At 52.2% G+C, this 20,648-nt stretch overlaps 1 protein-coding gene across 6 annotated transcripts; it reads right to left on the minus strand.

Annotated features, from left to right (window-relative positions):
- Positions 1–1,545: 1,545 nt before the first annotated feature.
- Positions 1,546–20,605, minus strand: KLHL17 (kelch like family member 17). 6 transcript variants are annotated; one of them, XM_029579236.1, is made up of 12 exons: positions 19,978–20,604; positions 18,034–18,298; positions 17,211–17,332; positions 16,533–16,754; positions 14,310–14,426; positions 12,873–13,086; positions 12,232–12,376; positions 10,752–10,919; positions 10,473–10,561; positions 10,320–10,393; positions 6,607–6,788; positions 3,069–5,905 (listed from the first exon to the last, which is right to left on the minus strand). In XM_029579236.1, the coding sequence occupies exons 1-12, from the start codon at positions 20,011–20,013 to the stop codon at positions 5,677–5,679; spliced, it is 1,863 nt and encodes a 620-aa protein (XP_029435096.1). In that variant the 5' UTR covers positions 20,014–20,604; the 3' UTR covers positions 3,069–5,676. The 6 variants fall into 6 exon arrangements, with proteins under 6 accessions (XP_029435100.1, XP_029435096.1, XP_029435099.1 ...); XM_029579237.1 differs by having other exon boundaries at positions 5,677–5,905; positions 20,241–20,604; XM_029579238.1 differs by having other exon boundaries at positions 5,677–5,905; positions 19,866–20,604.
- Positions 20,606–20,648: the final 43 nt, after the last annotated feature.

Here is a 20,648-nt window from a genome sequence, read left to right on the forward strand (position 1 = left end):
AGCAAGCTTATGGTGGTAACCACTGCGCCATACAAGCCACCTTTATAATTATCAGTCTCTCAGACCGTCAAAGTCAGGGCCCTTGTTGCTTGCTGTTTGAGTCCAATTCCCCATTACCTCTTCCTATTGAAGCAGCGAGTAACGTTGGAGTTGCATCAAGGTTAAGGGTAGTAACCGCCACACCAGCAAGTTACTTCCATTCGGGCCGATACAGTACAGTGCGCTCCGACGGAACGCACTGTTAATGCTCTATTGGACGTGCGTTTTCGACGCGCTAGCCTTACCCCTTATTCAGTAAGGGGCCAACCCCCTAAACCTAATAGCTCCCCTCAACATGCAAATGCATATTGATGGCCCTATTAGGTATTCCTGCGCGATTCAGAAAGCAAAATGTACAGCCAAGCCCCACATTTTACTTTCAGAAATTAGCGCCTACCCAAATATCATGGTGATATTAAGTCGGAGGTCCCGAAAGTTACCAAAAGTAAAAAGAAAAATAAATTGAAGTCGGCCCGTGGCTCGCAAACCGGACGCTCAATTTTGCCGGCATCCACTTTCCGAACCCGTGGCTGTCAGCGGGCTCGAGAACAGACGCCAGCAAAATTGAGCGTTGGCTGTCAAACTCGCTGACAGCAGCCGCTCCGGTCCAAAAGGAGGCGCTAGGGACGCGCTAGTGTCCCTAGCGCCTCCTTTTGCCTGTTTTTACTGCCGGGCCTAATTTGCATAGTGAATTGCACGCACAGGAGAATGGCCTGAGCACGCGACAGGAGAGCGGACTTTACTATATCGGCCCGATTGTTTGTTACTCCCATTGTCGTTGATTGTGCATCATTAAAACCTTTCAGGTCTCTGAAGGTCTGCATCCTATCTCCCCTGCACCTCCTCTCCTGCAGGGTTATACATATTCAGGTCCTTCAGCCTCTCCTCATAAGTCATTGGATGGAGACCCCCCCACCATTTTGGTCTCCCTTCTATGGGCCACCTCCATCCTGTCTCTGTCCTTTTTTGAGATACGGGGTCCAGTAGTGAGTGCAGTGCTCAGGTGAGACCTCACCAAGGCCCTGTACAAGGGGATTATCACCTCCTCTTTCCGCTGGTTATTCCTCTCTCTGTGCAGCCCAGCATTCTTCTGGATTTAGCTATCGCCTTGTCACATTGCTTCACCGTCTTCAGATCACCAGACATTATCACCCCAAGGTCCCTCTCTGAGTCCGTGCACATCAGTCTTTCACCCCCCATCACCGCACCCCAGATGCAGGACCCTGCACTTCTTGGCACTGAATCCCAGCTGCCAAGTCTTCGACCACTCTTCCAGCTTTCTTAAATCCCGTCTCATTCTCTCCACTCCTTCAGGCGTGTCCAACTCTGTGCAGATCTTAGTATCATTTATTTATTTATTTATTTATTTTTAATTTTTATATACCGAAGTTCTTGTAGGGACTACAAATCACTCCGGTTTACATAAAACGAAGAACTGCTCAACAGAGAGCGGAGCTTTACATGGAACCGTAAATCTGCAAATAGACAAATTTTACCTTCTATCTCGTCCGCTATGTCGCTCATTTTTTTAAATATTCTGCCTTTGGTGACTGGTCAGTCACATTTAGGTCCTGGAGGAATTTTCCATGTCCCCAGCGGGCTCACAATCTAAGGGATCATGGAGTAAAGGGTTTCCCCCATTCTGCGTCTATGGGAAAATGCAGGATGAGGTCACTGCCGCAGGCTTCCTCTTGTACTAGGAAAAGGTCACATCACTACTCTTACATTAATATCTGCGTGAAGAGAAAGAAACAGCTGCAGAATCGTGGCCCAGCTTCCTTTTACAGAAAACAATACAACCTTGGCAGTGACTGTCACAGATCAATCCTAAAGCACTAAGGAGATGAAAATACCCTTTGTTTTTTTGCAAACTGAAGTCTAAAGGCATTAGTGCCCGAAAGGAAGGTGATAAAGGTAAAATAGGCTTCCAAGGTGAGCATTGTTTAATCTGTGTATTCAAGAAAAGGACTTTAATGTTTAACACTAGATACAGTTGTATGCAAAAGTTTGGGCAGTCCTGGTTTCAAAGAAGGAGAAGGCCACAAGCTCTGCATGGGAGAAAGTTAAACATTCAATTAGGTGGATAAACAGTAAACCAAATTATTTTAAGAACTCCTCCAAAAGTGGTTTTTAAATCATAAGAACATGCCATACTGGGTCAGACCAAGGGTCCATCAAGCCCAGCATCCTGCTTCCAACAGTGGCCAATCCAGGCCAATCAGCCACAATATTGACCAGCAGAGACACAAAATATGCATATTTCACTTCTCGGTCCATACTTGTTCAAAGTCCAAAAACATTTCTCTATTTCTGTGCAGATAAAGCCATCCTGAATCGCCTGCATCAGTGCGATAAGAAAACATCCGTGTGCAGCCAGAAATCTACTCGGGAACTTTAAAACCTACGCGTAGATGAAAGGTGAGGATTAGAAAACGTGCGCACTCTTACGTACATGCGCAGAGGCTGATTTTTATGCATGCAACCTTTTGAAAAGTGTCCATCGCGTTTCAGGCATGACGCTGCTATTTATTGTATGAGACTTATTACTGAGTTTATTCTGAATTGTGCGGTAAACCGCTTGGTATGGTAAGTGCGTTATAAGCAGATAATAAATAAACAAATAAGTACGGCTGGGCATGAAAGGCTAAGGCCTTCACTGCAAATTTGGTAATGGAGGGGAGGGCTTAAAGCAACATGTCAGGAGGGTGCTGGCAGCTGTTTCCATGCTGGGAAGAGACGTACGAGTGCAATGAGTAGAGGAGAGCGTCAGCAGGAGTGGAGCGGGGCGGGTCATATTCCTGAGATTACCCCTCCTTCTAGAGCCTTCTCTCCCACCTTTCCCAGGCATAGTAAGGCAGGGCCTATTCCAAGCCAGGACTGCACCATCCCACCCCTGAACCTGTGCAGGCAGAGCTGAGGTGCCCTGGTTCACACCTTCCCCAAGCTGGCAAACAAGGAAAGAGATGAAGCAGCGCAGCGCAGCTCCGCCCCTGCCAGGGGCTTGCCTCGTTTCTCGCTCAGACACCAGCTTCTATTGCTTTTGGGTTTTATTGTGTTTTTCTTCCAGTACAGTGCAAAATTCAGAAAATAAACCCTAACATTTCACATAAATACATTTGTTTCGACATAACTTACATATAAATAAAAGAAAGCACATTTTCACATTTGAAGGAAAGCAGAGTTGTCTGATCTCTTACAGCAGGAATTCGAGCGATGGCCTCCTGCTCCCTCATCCAAGCTCTCGGCATGGCAGATCCATCCAGGAAAGTCCAGTTCTTGTCCTTGGTTTTTATCTGTCTCGGATTGCCCTCTGCTCCCTGTATTCTTTGCAAACACTCTTTTCACACCCAAGGCTGTGTGAGCTAAGCGACTGTTCAGATGGCTGTGATGGTCACACAGGTGATGAGACCCCTCCTTATCTGGGGGGCCTGACCCTCCTGTTAGTGCAGGAATGGGAGAGACCAGAGCAGCAGCAGCAGGACTCAGCACCAGCGAGAGCCTGGCAGAATCCTTTCCCTTGCCGGGGGCGCCCGTGGCTGCCAGGAGAGGAGCACAGTCACAGCTCCTTACAAAAAGCAGGCGCTTGGGCATTTACCTCGCTAGGAAAGGGAGCTGCCAGCCACGGATTTGATGCTAAGCTTTACCGAGCTTTTTGCACAGCACTGCTCATGTGGAGTGGCTCCATAACCGTGAGTTACCAGGACCCTGAAATGCCTGTCCAGAGGCTCCTGGGATTTTGGAAACAGCAGCAAGTAGGGCTGCAGTAGTGGCACTGAGAGAACGCGGCTCCATATATGCAATGCAGCGATGTCATTGGGGGGGAATGCGACTCCATATATGCAACGCAGCGATGTCATTCGGGGGGGAATGCGACTCCATATATGCAACGCAGTGGTCACGGGGTGGGGGGGGGGGGAATGCGACTCCATATATGCAACGCAGCGATCACGGGGTGGGGGGGGGGGAATGCGACTCCATATATGCAACGCAGCGATGTCATTGGGGGGGGAATGCGACTCCATATATGCAACGCAGCGGTCATGGGGGGGGGGAATGCGACTCCATATATGCAACGCAGCGGTCACGGGGGGGGGGGGGAGTGCGACTCCATATATGCAATGCAGCAATGTCACGGGGGAGGGAATGCGACTCCATATATGCAATGCAGCGATGTCACGGGGGAATGCGACTCCATATATGCAATGCAGCAAGGTCACAGGGGAGGGAATGTGACTCCATATATGCAATGCAGCGAGGTCACGGGGGAGGGAATGCGACTCCATATATGCAATGCAGCGATGTCACGGGGGAGGGAATGCGACTCCATATATGCAATGCAGCAATGTCACGGGGGAGGGAATGCGACTCCATATATGCAATGCAGCGAGGTCACGGGGGAGGGAATGAGACTCCATATATGCAATGCAGCGAGGTCATGGGGGGAATGTGACTCCATATATGCAATGCAGCGATGTCACGGGGGAGGGAATGCGACTCCATATATGCAATGCAGCAATGTCACTGGGGAGGGAATGCGACTCCATATTTGCAATGCGGTGAAGTCACAGGGGAGGGAATGCGACTCCATATATGCAATGCAGCGAGGTCATGGGGGGAATGCGACTCCATATATGCAATGCAGCGAAGTCACAGGGGAGGGAATGTGACTCATATATGCAATGCGGCGAAGTCACGGGGGAGGGAATGCGACTCCATATATGCAATGCGGCGATGTCACGGGGGAGGGAATGCGACTCCATATATGCAATGCAGCGATGTCACGGGGGGGGGGGGGGGAATGCGACTCCATATATGCAATGCAGCGATGTCACGGGGGAGGGAATGCGACTCCATTTATGCAATGCAGCGATGTCACGGGGGGGAGGGGGAATGCGACTCCATATATGCAACGCAGCGATGTCACGGGGGAGGGAATGTGACTCCATATATGCAACGCAGCGATGTCACGGGGGGGGGAGGGGGAACGCGACTCCATATATGCAACGCAGCGATGTCACGGGGGGGGGGGGGGGGAGAATGCGACTCCATATAACATTTTTTTCTGCTCCACATCTGGAATGGCAGTGATGTCAGTTCAAACGCTTCCTAACCACAGCAGCAATAAAGATTTCCACCACTGCAATACTCCACTAGACATGTCAGAGCAAGGGGGCACCGTTTCAGAACCAGTCCTCCTCCAGTACAGCACTAGTGTTTCAAGTTCATTGGCCGCTGTCCTTTAAACTTTCACACCATTTCCAGATCCCTCTACTCCCCAACCTTCCTGCCGGGACCCAGCCTGAGCTAAGAAGGAAATACTCGCCCCGCCCTCTGTCCCAGGAGAACAACACCAGCTCATTACAGAAACACAGCCAAGTGGGTTGGGCTCAGAAACTCCGCTCCAACGAGGAATGTGAAACGGTGCCGGGGCTGAAGGTGGGGGTGCAGGCGGCTGCTTCTCTGCCCGGGCACTTGTTTGGAGTGAAAGGTGAAGGGTCGTGCGGCCACACTTCTGTTTAAGAAAATGTCTGCTTGGCAGCCGAGGGGGCAGGGGGGGGGCGTCGTGGACGTAGTGTGGACGGATGGGTGGGAGCGAGCTGCAACCTTTCACCCTCCTCACCAAGGCAGGCCGCAGCGTCACAGGCTGGTGGAGGAGACGGAGAGCGTGGGGGAGGAGGGTGGGGGGAAGTTGAGCAGTTCCAGCACCGCCACTCCCACGCTGCTGCGCCGGGTGAACATGCAGGAGGCCGCCACCCACTTGTTGGTGCGAGGGTTGTACTTCTCGATGGAGTTCAGACTGGAGCTGCCGTCGTTGCCCCCCACGGCGTAGAGCCAGCCGTCCATGGACACCAGGTCGTGGGTGCTCCTGGGGTACAAAGCAGGACAAGGTTACTCAGAGCCAGGAGGCGGAGTCCTCTCCTTTCATTGTTACTGATGAGAGGGTAAAGCGAAGGCTGTGCCAGCAGCACCTGCACCCCGGGGTGAAAAGCTAAGGGAATTCGGGGAAGTTCGCCTCCTACTGGGGTATAATCTGTACTGTTACAGGCCTGAAAGGATTTGCAATCACACAGGCCTGGTTTTCAGGATATCCATCATGAATATGCAGGAGATAGATCTGTGAGGACTGCCTCAATTGTACAGAAACGTATCTCATGCTTATTCCTAGTGGATAACCAGAAACCAGGCTTCTGTGTGCTACTTGAGGACCCCTAGGATAATGAATCCCTGTTTATAAAAGCTGCAAAGGGAACTGTCTGTCTGTCTGTTCTCTCCTTGCCTCCACCTCAATCACTGCTTTGTACCTCAGGCAGGGCTGGTCTGGGGCAGCAGCTTCCAGCGAGAGGGGGCAGGAAAGGCAAAATCAGAAGGCCCGCCTGCTCCACACGTTTACAGCGCAGCAGCACTTTCTATCACTTTTGTCTTCACAAATAAACCACCACACCAAGTACTGCTTTGCAGCTTGGCCTTGCTTATTTTGGGGTTTTAGGTTTTTGTATCTACACTTCTGACAGGACTGGAGCTGTCAGCTTTGTTCCCACAGAGGGGGGCGAGTGCCCTGTCCCGTACCTGCGGATATTCATAGGCGCTACGCTTTCCCAGGTGTTTGCTTTCGGGTTGTATCTTTCCACGGAGTTAAGGCAGCTGGTGCCATCATTGCCCCCGGCCACATAGAGCATCCCCTCCAGTACCGCCACCCCTGCGCTGCTCCGGCGACTCAGCATGTTGGCAATGGGTGCCCAGGTGTTAATCTGGAGAGAAGCAAATCAAATGTGTTTGAAAACCACACTAAAACCATTAAGAAGCACAATGAGGATAGTTAGAAGGGTTGGGCACCACAAGCCTTGCAGCTGACTCCCAAACTTGAACGCCAATTTACGAGCATCCGTTTTATCCCATGGCAGCTAATGCCATGCCATGGTGGCACAATACACATGCACGTGTCAGTTTTATCCCATGGTAGCTAATGCCACGGTGGCACAATACACATGCACGTGTCAGTTTTATCCCATGGTAGCTAATGCCACGGTGGCACAATACACATGCACGTGTCAGTTTTATCCCATGGTAGCTAATGCCACGGTGGCACAATACACATGCACGTGTCAGTTTTATCCCATGGTAGCTAATGCCACAGTGGCACAATACACATGCTCATGTCAGTTTTATCCCATGGTAGCTAATGCCACAGTGGCACAATACACATGCTCGTGTCAGTTTTATTCCGTGGCAGCTAATGCCACGGTGGCACAATACTCATGCACAATGCATGTAAATTGTGCGCACAGAAATCTTTTTTTAATTTAGCGTGGTGCTGCTTCCTGCTGTTCCTCCTCCTTAGTACGACAATGATATGAAGTAGGAGGAATCACAGAAAGGAAGATTGGTTCTTACCTGCTAATTTTCGTTCCTGTAATTCCTCAGATCAGTCCAGGCGAGTGGGTTTTGCATCCCTACCACCAGAAGGCGGCAGAGAACAAAACTTTGAGGCACTGCAACAACGCAGCATCCACTTTGGGCACCCTCAGGAGCTCCAAGGTCAAAGTCTGGAGAAACTCCTTCCAGATCCTCAGTCCCCCGGCCAATCAGGCTTTGTCAAATTCCCCTCCCCCCCTCCAGGTTCTCCGCACAGGCGACAGAGGGAGGGGAATCCCTAGGCACCCTGGAGTCCGTGGGCGCCCACCTGCAACTCTTCGTGGGTACGGCTGCGCTCTGAGATCCCCCTGAGGAGCGGAGAGCCTTTTTATCCAAAGCTGCTCCCTCTGAGGTCCCCTCTCCCCCAGATGCACAGTCCCAGCACAGAGGTTTGAAATGAGGAACAACACAGGGGTACTTCCCTTCAGAGGCCAGCGACCTCAGAGGTCACGAAAGCCAGTCCCCTGGCTATCAGGATCTCCAGACAGCAGCGGGCAACCAGAGGTTCCCAACCAGTCGGTAATCCGGCTCCATCTGAGGGACGGTTCACGAAAGAGCCTAACACCTCAGGGAGCCTCCAACTCCAAAATCTCTCTTTTGTCCCGACTGCAGGTCTGCACCTCTACCATCTGCTGGAGACAGAGAAATACTGAGGGACTGCAGGTCTGCACCTCTACCATCTGCTGGAGACAGAAATACTGAGGGACTGCAGGTCTGCACCTCCACCATCTGCTGCAGACAGAGAAATACTGAGGGACTGCAGGTCTGCACCTCTACCATCTGCTGGAGACAGAGAAATACTGAGGGACTGCAGGTCTGCACCTCTACCATCTGCTGGAGACAGAGAAATACTGAGGGACTGCAGGTCTGCACCTCCACCATCTGCTGCAGACAGAGAAATACTGAGGGACTGCAGGTCTGCACCTCTACCATCTGCTGGAGACAGAAATACTGAGGGACTGCAGGTCTGCACCTCCACCATCTGCTGCAGACAGAGAAATACTGAGGGACTGCAGGTCTGCACCTCCACCATCTGCTGCAGACAGAGAAATACTGAGGGACTGCAGGTCTGCACCTCTACCATCTGCTGGAGACAGAGAAATACTGAGGGACTGCAGGTCTGCCCCTCTACCATCTGCTGCAGACAGAGAAATACTGAGGGACTGCAGGTCTGCACCTCTACCATCTGCTGGAGACAGAGAAATACTGAGGGACTGCAGGGGGCTCTCAGTTAAGTAGCAGTGCCTCAAAGTTTTGTTCTCTGCCTCCATCTGCTGGTAGGGATGAATAACCCACTTGTCTGGACCGATCTGGGTATGAACAGGAAAGCACAATTTTTGGTATTTAGCTCAGCCTGATGCGTGCTGATGTTAAATTTGTGGCGTTAACTACGGCGCATTGAGCAGGGAGTTTTTTGCATTTGGGGTAATAACTAATAGCCTCATCTACATGGCAATTACACGTGATGAACGCTATTAGCTACAAACGAGTTTGGACGTGCGTTTTGGACGCGCTAATCCCTTTTTTTGCATCAGCTGTTACCCTAGCGCGTCCAAAACGCACATCCAACCGTGGATTAACCTGCGCACGAGCTTGATTGCACAATATTGCATTGGCCCCATATGTATTACTTTATCTGAAATCTGAATTATAACAGGCAAAGTGCGGCTGATGCTGCCATCTATACAGCTCAGAGCACTGGGACTCCCGGCAGTGACCGAGAACCTCTGCTGGCAGCTTCAGCTAACTGCGCTCTGCGGGGAGAGAAGAAGGACCTCTCAGAGATAAACCTCCTGTTTTAACATCCACCTGTACTTATCTCTGGCTTTCTTTCATGCCTGTGAAAGTCACATGAATGGTTTTAGGCTAATCCCGGAGTATGCCCCTCTCCAGTGCATGTTGGGGCTTGCAATTTTAATGCAGGTCTGCTGTCTCTATCCAAAATATCTTTACAATGAGTTAAAAAAAAAAAAAAAAAAAAAAGCAGGTCTAATGTTGATGTCTTTTCTTCTATTGAGGTATTTCCAGGATGCAGTCAGCAAGGCTCTGTTCCTGTAAGACTGAAATCTCACCCCCGCTCATAATATGAGAGCAGCATGCAGCAGTTAGTCAGCTGCACCTTCATTCTCTTATCTGCTGCAGCTACACGAAGAGCCAGAGCCAGAGCGATTCCTGCTCTGTGGCTAAGGAGCAGAGAAGGCACAGGCCAAAGGCCCCTGAGGAAGAGAAAAGCAAGTGGAGCCTTCAGATGATGTCAGCACCGGCCACACAGCGTGGGGCTTCCTAAGTCTTATTTAAATGAACGCTGCGGCCCGGATTATTTCCGTCTCCTCTCTGCCAGTTTTACAAAACTTGTGCTGGCTCCCGGTAGAATTTCAAATAAAGTTTAAAATTCTATCATTAGTACGTCGTCTTACATAGGGGGGAACGTCCTATTTATTTGAAGCAGTTTGGGACTATGCAGTGCCCTCCTAGCTGAGGAGCGCAACATCTGTTAAGTATTCCATGCAGCAGCGAGAGACGATTACAGCCGACCTCTCAGGATTGTGCCAACGCTATGGGACATTCATCCCCTCAGCAACACGTTTGCAAGAGTTTCAGGCAAGCGGGAAAACCTATTTATTTCGAGAGGCATTTTGTGCAATCCACCTCACAATATTTTGGCGAGTGAGGAATAGAAAGAAATTGAAAATAAATCTCTCTGCAATTCCTTTTCCCCAGGCAGCTTTAGAGATTAATATTTTATTAATTCAAGCTCTGAAATCTTCCAGGTGGCTCACGTGTGCAAAACCTGTCCACCCCCTGACAGGTGCAGGGGTTTTCCCCCAGAAACAGGTCCCTCCCCAGCCCCAAATGTCTGACGGTACCTGTGGGTCATACTTTTCTACTGTCGCTAAATGGGACGAGCTGTCATAGCCACCAACTGCATAAAGACTGCCGTCTGGAAAAGATAAAAAGTGAATTAGAACAGGGAGAGGGAGAGAGCGGGTCTGCAGCGCATGGCTGAAGGAGGCACCCACCTAACGTCGCCACCCTGACGTATCTCCTGCGCGTGCTCAAGGCTGCTACCGAGGTCCATGTGCCCGTCAGGGGATCGTATCTTTCAGCGCTGTTTCAGGAGAGAGGAGCACCCAGCAGTAAGGTAACAGCAAACATCAGCTCCACCCTTATGGGATTCCCTTACCCCCCCTCGCCATCTCTTAGTCCTGCAGGCAGTGCCATTACACTTGCATTTTCTAACACTGAGAATGTGGCAAGAACGCTCTCTAGAATAAACCCAAAAGGAGGACTCCTCTTACCTGTTTAAACAGGACGCGCCATCGTAGCCCCCAGCGGCATACAGCAAACCATGCAGCACCGCCACACCCAGACAGCTGCGCCTTGTTCCCATGCAAACCTCCGACTGCCAGGAGTTAGTGACCGGGTCATACGACTCCACAGTGGCCAGGTCAGAGGTGCCATCGTAACTGCATCACAGTGAAAGGAAAGCCGGGATTACTGGGAGGCTGCCTACAGGTTTTATGGCTGTAACGCTAGAAAACTGCTGCGAAGATCTCCTTGCAACATGCAGGTTAAAAACCTTTTAAAATATAATAAGTACATCTGCACGTCCCAGGCACTAAAGAGTAGCCGGAGCAGAGACCTTGCACACACGTGGCACAGCATTAAGTGTATAAGAGGGGCGAGCCTGTAGGAGACCCAGGGAAAATGACGAAACCTGCTAATTTTCGTTCCTGTAATACCACAGATCAGTCCAGCAGTGCCCAAAGTTTTGCTCTCTGACTCCACCTGCTGGTAGGGATACCCAACCCACTTCTCTGGACTGATCTGGGCATGTTCAGGAAATTGGGGTCAGATTACTTCAAAGAGATAGAGAGACTGGTGCAGCCCGAGATGCTCAGGAGGGACAGACTGGCTGGGGCCTGGCCAACTGTATATGCAAGGTATGGGTCCTGCCTGAAAGCTTCAGCCTTAGCTAGTGCTGCCTAACAGCCGATACAGTACAGTGCACACGGTGCAGCGCACTGTTAACCTGCATTTGGACGCGCGTTTTCAACGCGCTAGCTTTACCCCTTATTCAGTAAGGGACCGAAAACGCGCGTCCAACCCCCCGAAACTAACAGCGCCCGCAACATGCAAATGCACGTTGATGGCCCTATTAGTTATGCCAGCGTGATTCAGAAGGCTGCACATTTTACTTTCAGAAATTAGCGCCTGCCCAAAGGTCGGCGTTAATTTCTGCCGGCGTCGGGGAAGTGCACAGAAAAGCAGTAAAAACTGCTTTTCTGTGCACCCTCAGACTTAATATCACGGCGATATTAAGTCAGAGGTCCCAAAAGTTAAAAAAAGTTAAAAAAAACCCCCAAAATTTGAAATCAACCCGTGGCTTGCAGGTTGAAAACTGGACGCTCAATTTTGCCGGCGTCCGGTTTCCGAACCCGTGGCTGTCAGCGGGCTCGAGAACCGACACCGGCAACATTGAGCGTCGGCTGTCAAACCCGCTGACAGCCGCCGCTCCGGGTCAAAAGGAGGCGCTAGGGACGCGCTAGTGTCCCTAGCGCCTCTTTTTACTGCGGGCCCTAATTTAAATAAATTAATTTCCTGAATCGCTTGCACAGGAGAGTGGCCTGTGCGCTCGCCCGCTCTCCCGCTCATTTTCCTGTACCGGCCTGTAAGTTAGGCAGCCAGCGTGGAAGCCAGCATGCGCGCAGTCCTCCGGCAGTCCAGAACTGCTGTGTTATTAGCGCAAACTCTCGCCTCGAGTCTCTGCCTCCTTACCCTCCCACGGCATACAGCTTGTTCCCTATCGCGGCCACGCCCACTCTGGCTCGACGGGTTGACATGGAGGCCACCATGTGCCATCGGTCGGTGCGCGTGTCGTAGGCTTCACAGTCCCCGTGGATGGCGAACAGGCTCCCGCCCCCTGGGAATAAGCACAAGGGAATAAACGCAGAATTCTCCGTGAAGAGCCCGCCATCAGGACAGTCCTGCGAGTCACGCACAGAGACACAAAAATATCTCAGAGGTAAGCACGTGGATTGCGGGAGACCCCCCCCAGCCGTCTGCACGCTCTGAGCATGGGGAGCGCTGGCACCTCACAAGCTTCCAACTGGCCTGATGAAAAGCTTCTGCTTTACAAACTTCTAGTACTCTTCATCCTCATGTTTTTGGATAATTCAAACAAACACTGACTTGTTTTCTACGTGCACCTAAGGCCAGGGATGTCTGGGGATACTGCAGTACGCAGAGTGATGCAGGGGCCCTTCGAATGTCCCCAGGACTCTATCACAAACAGCAGGATGCGTCATTACAGATAGGAAAGATCGGTGCGCGGGATCCTGCTGACACCCACAGCTGGGAGAATGGCTCAGCCTGTCCGTCCCTGGCACCCCCGAGCCGAATGCCGGAGAAAGCCTTACCAACAGCAAAGAGCACGGTGCTGGCCCCCTCGCAGCGGCGGGGCCGGGTGCGGCTGTTGCTCAGTGCCCCTCTCTGCTCGGGCATCAGGTGATACTTCAGGGCCTCGATCAGCAGGTCCTTGCACTCCGAGTGGTGCCGCACCAGCAGCTCGGTGTCCACGTTGCCCATCAGGAAATCGCGACTCAGCAGCGGCAGCCGCACACATTTCATCAGCTGGAAGAGAGGAGGAAAGTCATTGCAGGCAGAGAGTCCTTCCCTCCTGCGAGTCTGCAGAGGGAACTCCCTGTGTGCACACGGACACAAAAAGGGGATGAAACAGCACAACTACTGCTCGCGAGGTTCAGACCAGGGCTAATTCAGTCTTTTCTTCTGTCTCTTACCAGGTGTCCAATACGGGAGCAATCTGTAAGCAGCACGGACCTCTGTGAACTATTCAGAGGCTTTTACTGTGGTGTGCATGAGCCCTCGCAGGGTGTGTGTGGGAAGAGCATCTACAGACACTGCACAGCGGCGGGGGAAGGGTAAAATTGCATGCGTCTATTTGAAAACTGAATGTTTGCAGGTTTGTTTCCTTCCAGACCCTCTATTTCCTGCAGCTAAACATACTGGAGCTGAAGAACCCACAAATACTTTTAGCAGAACTAAGCAGAACAATTATCAGCCAGGCCAGTAACCCAGAAGCATGGCTACAGATCACGCAAAATGGCTTTAAAAGCTGCCTGTAAGCCTATCTGTTCTGTGACCATGATAAAGCTGCAGTACTCCACTCCACCAGCAGAGGGTACCAGAAGCCCAAGCAAAAAAAGCTCCTGGCATGGGAAGTCACAGGTCTCCTCTTTAGGTTCCTCCAGTGCCTACCATGGAAATGCTCTGTCCATATGGCAAAAACTAACCTGGTGCTTACTGAGAGCTGCCAAATTATCAGAGACAACCTTAAACCAACTAATCTAAATGGTTTGTATGATCTTGCTGAAACGAAAAGTCATGGCCAGCCAAACAATGCTGGACACCCTCTGCACAGTCCCGCCAAGACAAGCAGTCCAGCTGCAGCCCCACAGGAACATCCTCACAATAAGGGAAGTGATTAACAGCCCCCCCCCGTGAGTGCCCGCGAGGAGGCGGGACGGGGAAAGCGCTAGCAGATGGAGACGAGAGGCAGAGCCTGCAGCCTATTGCCCTCCCAGGGCATCGTCTCACCGAGGCCGCCTCACGAGCGCTGAAACGGGCTCAGCAGTGGAAAGAAACAGGACCTTGCTGGAGGGAGATAGGAAGACATAAAAGGAAGCACCCAAAACAAACCCTCAGAATAAAAAGTCATTTCAAACAATTTCCAAGTTAAAGAAAATGAATTAAACAGAATGTGAGGGGCTGGGTGCAGGATGGCAGGGGCACCCCTCCCGGGGGGGGGTTTGAAAGGCAGAGCCCTCTGCTCTCACCCGGGGAACATGTTGTCGCCTGCTGTCCACGTCGTGCTTCACCCAGCTCAGCACGGCTCTGTACACTTCTTCCTCTGAAGGGACATTCAGACTGTCACTGGAGATGAGGTCCAGCACCTGGAAAGGAGACGAGAGAAGCAGGCAGGGCAGTGTGGCAAGGCCTCAAAGACACCATTCAAGCTAGGATCAGTACGCAGAAGCAGAGGAACCAGGGTTCAAACTCCCGTCTGACCTTGCACACGTCACCTTCCCCGTAGACACAGAATGGGGGAAAAGCCCTCCTTGGCCGACACTTACTCAGAGGGACTGCACTACTGGGCCAGTATTGGCTTGGAGGGAGGAGTGCTCGTAAGCTGGGACAGAGAGAAGAAACTCTTTCTAATCAGAGCTGGGAATGGGAAGTGAAAGTGCCATCAGCCCAGGGCACGAGAGCAGAGATCCCTGCACACCCAAAGCAGCCGGGCTAGATAAGAAGCTCTTTCCAGCTTATGGCTAAGGCAACGCCACTCTGTGGTACAGCTGCATCCAAAGATGAAGAGGTGCAATGTGGGGAGAAGGCAGCAGATCCAATGTCCCACCACAGAAGTCTCCGCTTCCCCCCCCCCCCCAAGGGAAACCAGCAGGATAGTGCTTCCTATGGGCTATCAGCACATATCAAATCCTCTCTGTCTGTTTATGGTGAGTTTCGGCACTTCTGCAACGAGTTGCAAGCTGCCACACGTGCCCTGTACCCTGGCATGACCAAGTTAGCTCAGCAAGATTGGTAGGCTAAGAAGAGAATAACAAAGTTATATACTGAGCATCGCTCTCACAAAAGCAGAAAAAGAGGCTGGGTGAACTGTGCTGGCAAAGCTGCGTGTAGGGATCTCAGTACTAGAATAGCAGAAGGTGCTCCAATGGCAGCACTGTGTGTGGGGGTCTCAGAACTGGAATAGGAGGGGGTGCTGCAGGGCAGGAGTGAGGTGCATTGGCAGAGCTGTGTGTGGGGGTCTCAGTACTGGAATAGCAGGGGGTGCTGCAGGGCAGGAGTGAGGTGCATTGGCAGAGCTGTGTGTGGGGGGTCTCAGTACTGGAACAGCAGGGGGTGCTGCAGGGCAGGAGTGAGGTGCATTGGCAGAGCTGTGTGTGGGGGGGGGTCTCAGTACAGGAATAGCAGGGGGTGCTGCAGGGCAGGAGTGAGGTGCATTGGCAGAGCTGTGTGTGGGGGTCTCAGTACTGGAACAGCAGGGGGTGCTGCAGGGCAGGAGTGAGGTGCATTGGCAGAGCTGTGTGTGGGGGTCTCAGTACTGGAATAGCAGGGGGTGCTGCAGGGCAGGAGTGAGGTGCATTGGCAGAGCTGTGTGTGTGGGGGTCTCAGTACTGGAATAGGAGGGGGTGCTGCAGGGCAGGAGTGAGGTGCATTGGCAGCACTGTGTGTGGGGGTCTCAGTACTGGAATAGGAGGGGGTGCTGCAGGGCAGGAGTGAGGTGCATTGGCAGAGCTGTGTGTGGGGGTTTCAGTACTGGAATAGCAGGGGGTGCTGCAGGGCAGGAGTGAGGTGCATGGGCAGAGCTGTGTGGGGGTCTCAGTACTGGAATAGCAGGGGGTGCTGCAGGGCAGGAGTGAGGTGCATGGGCAGAGCTGTGTGTGAGGGTCTCAGTACTGGAATAGCAGGGGGTGCAGCAGGGCAGGAGGGAGGTGCATTGGCAGAGCTGTGTGTGGGGGTTTCAGTACTGGAATAGCAGGGGGTGCTGCAGGGCAGGAGTGAGGTGCATGGGCAGAGCTGTGTGGGGGTCTCAGTACTGGAATAGCAGGGGGTGCTGCAGGGCAGGAGTGAGGTGCATGGGCAGAGCTGTGTGTGAGGGTCTCAGTACTGGAATAGCAGGGGGTGCAGCAGGGCAGGAGTGAGGTGCATCGGCAGAGCTGTGTGTGGGGTCTCAGTATTGGAATAGCAGGGGGTGCTGCAGGGCAGGAGTGAGGAGCATTGGCAGAGCTGTGTGTGTGGGGGGGGTCTCAGTACTGGAATAGCAGGGGGTGCTGCAGGGCAGGAGTGAGGGGCATTGGCAGAGCTGTGTGTGTGGGTCTCAGTACTGGAATAGCAGGGGGTGCTGCAGGGCAGGAGTGAGGTGCATTGGCAGAGCTGTGTGTGGGGGTCTCAGTACTGGAATAGCAGGGGGTGCTGCAGGGCAGGAGTGAGGAGCAGTGGCAGATTTGCTGGTTGCCATGCAGGTGACAGCCTCTTACCTGCTTTAGTGGCAGAAGCATGAACTCCTCTGTCTTGGAGACCTCCACAAAGTGCTGGAGGACATACTTATGAGCAGACTTGAGGAGGTCGCTGCAGGAGTGTGTGTCAGCGAAGCCCCGGATCCCCAGACAGTTAGATGGGTCCAGTTGGCTGAGGAGGAACTTGCAGCAGGCGTCTCGCACTCCATTCAGCTGCAGGAGACTGGCAGCAGGAAGTAATGTCTGGGGAGCAGGAAGAGACAGTGAAGGGGCCCTGCCAGTGCTGCAGCCTTTTGATTTTTTACCCCCCAATAAGTGCAAAGTGTATTAGGTGCCGCAGGACACCTCTCCTGCTGTGGGACATGACCTGTCACTCTCAGACAATCTTGGCACCAGGAAAACTGTGCAAAGCTGCTGCCCAGAATCTCCACAAACTGAGCCCCCATCTCCCTGTATAAAACAGCTCACTCTTATTCCCCACTCGTCTTCTCTCTATTACCCAGTAAGCCAGATAGTTGGACTGATCTATGCAGAGAGAGTTATAAACATGCAAAATACTCCTCGTTGCCTTAGCCTCTTCTGGTAGATCTGCCGTCCTCACCACACATTCGCTGCTATACTGCTCTTGTCCTATGATAACTTCTGAAGATGGTGAGAGATAGGACACAGGCAGCAGGGTATTAGGGGCTCAGTCTTTACCTGCACGTTTCCTTCCCCCACCACGATTTCGGCGGTGTAGGCGTATTGCACCAGCTGCTCCAGTGCCTGAGGGTCAATGTCATGCAGCGTCACATGTGTCTGTCGACTCTCGCTCATTTCATCTGCACAGACACACAGAAGAGCTGAGAAAACATGCACAGACAGCATCTGGACGCAAACCGGTCAGCCTTCTGGTCAAGCTCCCTATCAGACACAGGCTGAAGGCCAGACTGTGAACACAAGGGACGTGTGGTATAATGGTCACTTGTAATTTTGCACATTCAGGATGCATCATCTCATTACTGCCAACTTCTCATGCAACAGAATATTTCCTGGACAGCTTTTACATTAAAATATTGCTTTAGGATAGATTAAAAGTGACAAACTCCAGAGGTGCCTGTATAGCAAACTGGAGCTGTGGCCTGATGACAGATCTGTTTGAGACCCCGAAGTTGGGCTATGGTTTGTGAATAAATGTTTATTTAGAGTTACAGTTCCTTTGGAGCCTGGTGCACCATCCACCCTGTTTCAATTTCAGAGGGTGACCATAATCAGTGGGGCCGAGCAATTCCAGTTACTGCCCTGCTGGGCTCATTGGCAGACAGGAAACACTCTTTCCAACCCTCGCCCCATTCTCCTTGCTAAAAGGCACACACTTTGCCCTGCTATACGTCACATGAATGTCCCTGACAAATCAACCTTAAGACTGTCTGGGTCCAGGATACTCTAAGCTGCTGAGCCCAGATGGTGAAGGGCGACATGTTCCAGTGTGCCCAACATGTGTCAGTCACTAGTGTCATGCAGCCAGAGCAGAGATACTTGCTTGTAAACATGGCGTGGAAGTAGGGACTGCAGGAGGCCAGGACCACTTTGTGTGCCTTGATCTCCTTGGTACTAACGTGCAGTATAATGTCACAGAGCAGTCCACGCTGCCTCATTCTGTTCATGCACACAAAGGCATCATGATAGTGCCGCTTGGAATTGTGAGACACGCTGTGCCCATCCCGATTCAGCAGTTGCATGCCGCCCTCCATTTCTACAGGTTGCTCTAATGCTTTCTCCTTCACGCTGGTTTTCACTCTCTGCAGCTGCAAAACAAACAAACCTGGTATATTAACTCTAAGCCCCAAGCAATGCCACCATGACCCTGTGTACCAATCCTTCTCCCAATGCTATGCCACCATGACCCTGTTTACCAATCCTTCTCCCAATGCCATGCCACCATGACCCTGTGTACCAATCCTTCTCCCAATGCCATGTCACCAGGCCTTTGTGTACCATCAGCATGATCTTCTGTAGCAATCCTGCTAATGCCGTATCACCCTCCCCAATATCATCACAAACTGTGCCCCTCAAACACCACCGCTCCTCGGGCCCTGGCAATGAACAGACTCTGTGACTTGGCAGTGTTTCCCTTTTTCTGGGGCACAGAGCAGGTTCATTGCAAACCAGGGAAAGCTGAAAGATGACATCCATGTGCACTCATGGAAGAGGCAGGAGGCTGAAGGACAAGGCAGGTGACTTTGCTCTGTACACAGATCACAGCACAGCTGCTCCAGGGCTCAGTGGCACCTGCAAGATGCAGGAAAGTGTTTGTCCTCATGGCAAAAGGATTGGTTACTGTATCACAGTCGCACCATCAAGAACGTTTTAAAATCCTCTTTGCGGTTAAAATAAATTCAGAGCAGTTTTCCATTTCAGTTTGGATTTTTGGCACTTCTAGCGAGACAGAAGTGCCTCGTACTCAGACCCTGACACAAATCTACAGAAATAAGGGACAATCCCCCATGATACATGCAAAGTATGAGTACAGCAAAGACAGTTGAAAAGCAGATCTACATCAGTGCACCATGCAGGCATCGCAGTGATAAACAAAGCATGAATATAGCAGAGAGGGAAAGAAAGCTGTAACAGTAAGGACCATGGTCATAATTCTCATATACTTTCTATTACAAAAAAAATGTACAAATATAGCAAAGAAAGTAAATATACATTAAGCTAGAAAACCAAGGCCTAGGAATAAAACGCCCAGTTTTCTAGTCCACAGCATCCCAAACCTGTCCTGGAGATTCAGTCAGGTTTTCAGGATATCCACAATAAATATGCATGAGAGAACAGATAACATTCACAAATGTGCATCCCATCTGATGGAACTGCCACTCCATGCAGGTTACCCTAAGGGCAGGCGATGGCCAGACCCGCCCTCCCCCTTGCGGCGTTCAGAGGACCTGCTCTGGCCATAGTAACACAAGAGCAGATTGCTCCTGCCTTACTGCCATCATGAGTGAACCTGATCAAACCGCTGAAGTAATGTAAAGAGCCTGAGAGCTAAACCACACCTTTACTGTCAAATGTGCCCAGAAGGATGCAACTGCCGCTTGATGCAGACAGGTTTCAAATTTACACATAAGGGGGGGGGGGGGGGGGGGATGTCCTCAATAAATGCAGATTTCTCTCATGCATATTTATTGTGGATACCCTGAAGACTGCGGGGTCCCCAGCATAGGTTTGGGTTGAGGCTGTTCTGCTGAAGGAGGGGATGGACAGGGGTCTGGTCTTTCTGCCAGGTCAGCAATTGCAGTTTTATTTTTACTGCAGTCACTGCCTCGGGCCGTCCCCCAGAGCTGAGCCTTGGACCATTTAAAGGGAACTTACAAATAGGCTTTGTAAGGGTCTCTGGCCTCGCTCCTTCCTACATAGCTCTCATCTATTTGGCTGCTGCCAGCGAGCCATCGCCGAGGGTCTCCCCCCACACACAGTCCCTCACGTTCATCCTTCCCAGGTCTTCATCGCTGGCTCTCATCAGTCAGTCATCATGCACAGTCTCTCCTGCAGATGCCAATGGGATGGAAATGGAGCGGCAATGGACGGCGCCCGGGAGATGCGCGAGCTCCCAGCCCCTAAAGGCGATCGCGCCTGTCACGACCACGTGCCGGCCTCCCCTGCCCGGGGCGGCTGCTGCTGCTGCTGCAGGATGTGCGGAGCCGCCATCCGCCGCCTCCACCCTCCCGGCTCCCCTCCGCTACTCACAGCCATAGGACCGCGGGGGGCCCTGCCGAGCCCGCTCCCTTTGTCATTGTAACAGACCGAGCTCCGGAATAACAAAGTGGCAGCGCAGAGCCTGCCGCAGCCACCTTAAGGAGGCGCCCGCCAGCCCCGGCTCGGCCCTGCAAGCGCAGCGCGCGCAGAGGCCGCTCCCACCGCCGGGAACCCAGACGGGCCACGGGAGCAGCCGCACGCCGGGCCCGGCTCGAGCAGGAGCGTCAGCCCCGAGGCCGCGCCGCCAGTCCGTCCGGGAGCCTCCTTAAGAAGCCGCTAGTCGTCCTCTGACGTCACACCGCAGCCGAGCCGCGGCTGTCAAAGTGTAGCAGGCAGCCGGGGAGGAGGGGCCGCGGCTTCGCCCCGCCCCCCGAGGAGCTCGCTAATCTTTACCAGCCG

The sequence above is a fragment of the Rhinatrema bivittatum genome, chromosome 15 (genome assembly GCF_901001135.1).
Source record: "Rhinatrema bivittatum chromosome 15, aRhiBiv1.1, whole genome shotgun sequence".
Taxonomy (NCBI): Eukaryota; Metazoa; Chordata; class Amphibia; order Gymnophiona; family Rhinatrematidae; genus Rhinatrema; species Rhinatrema bivittatum.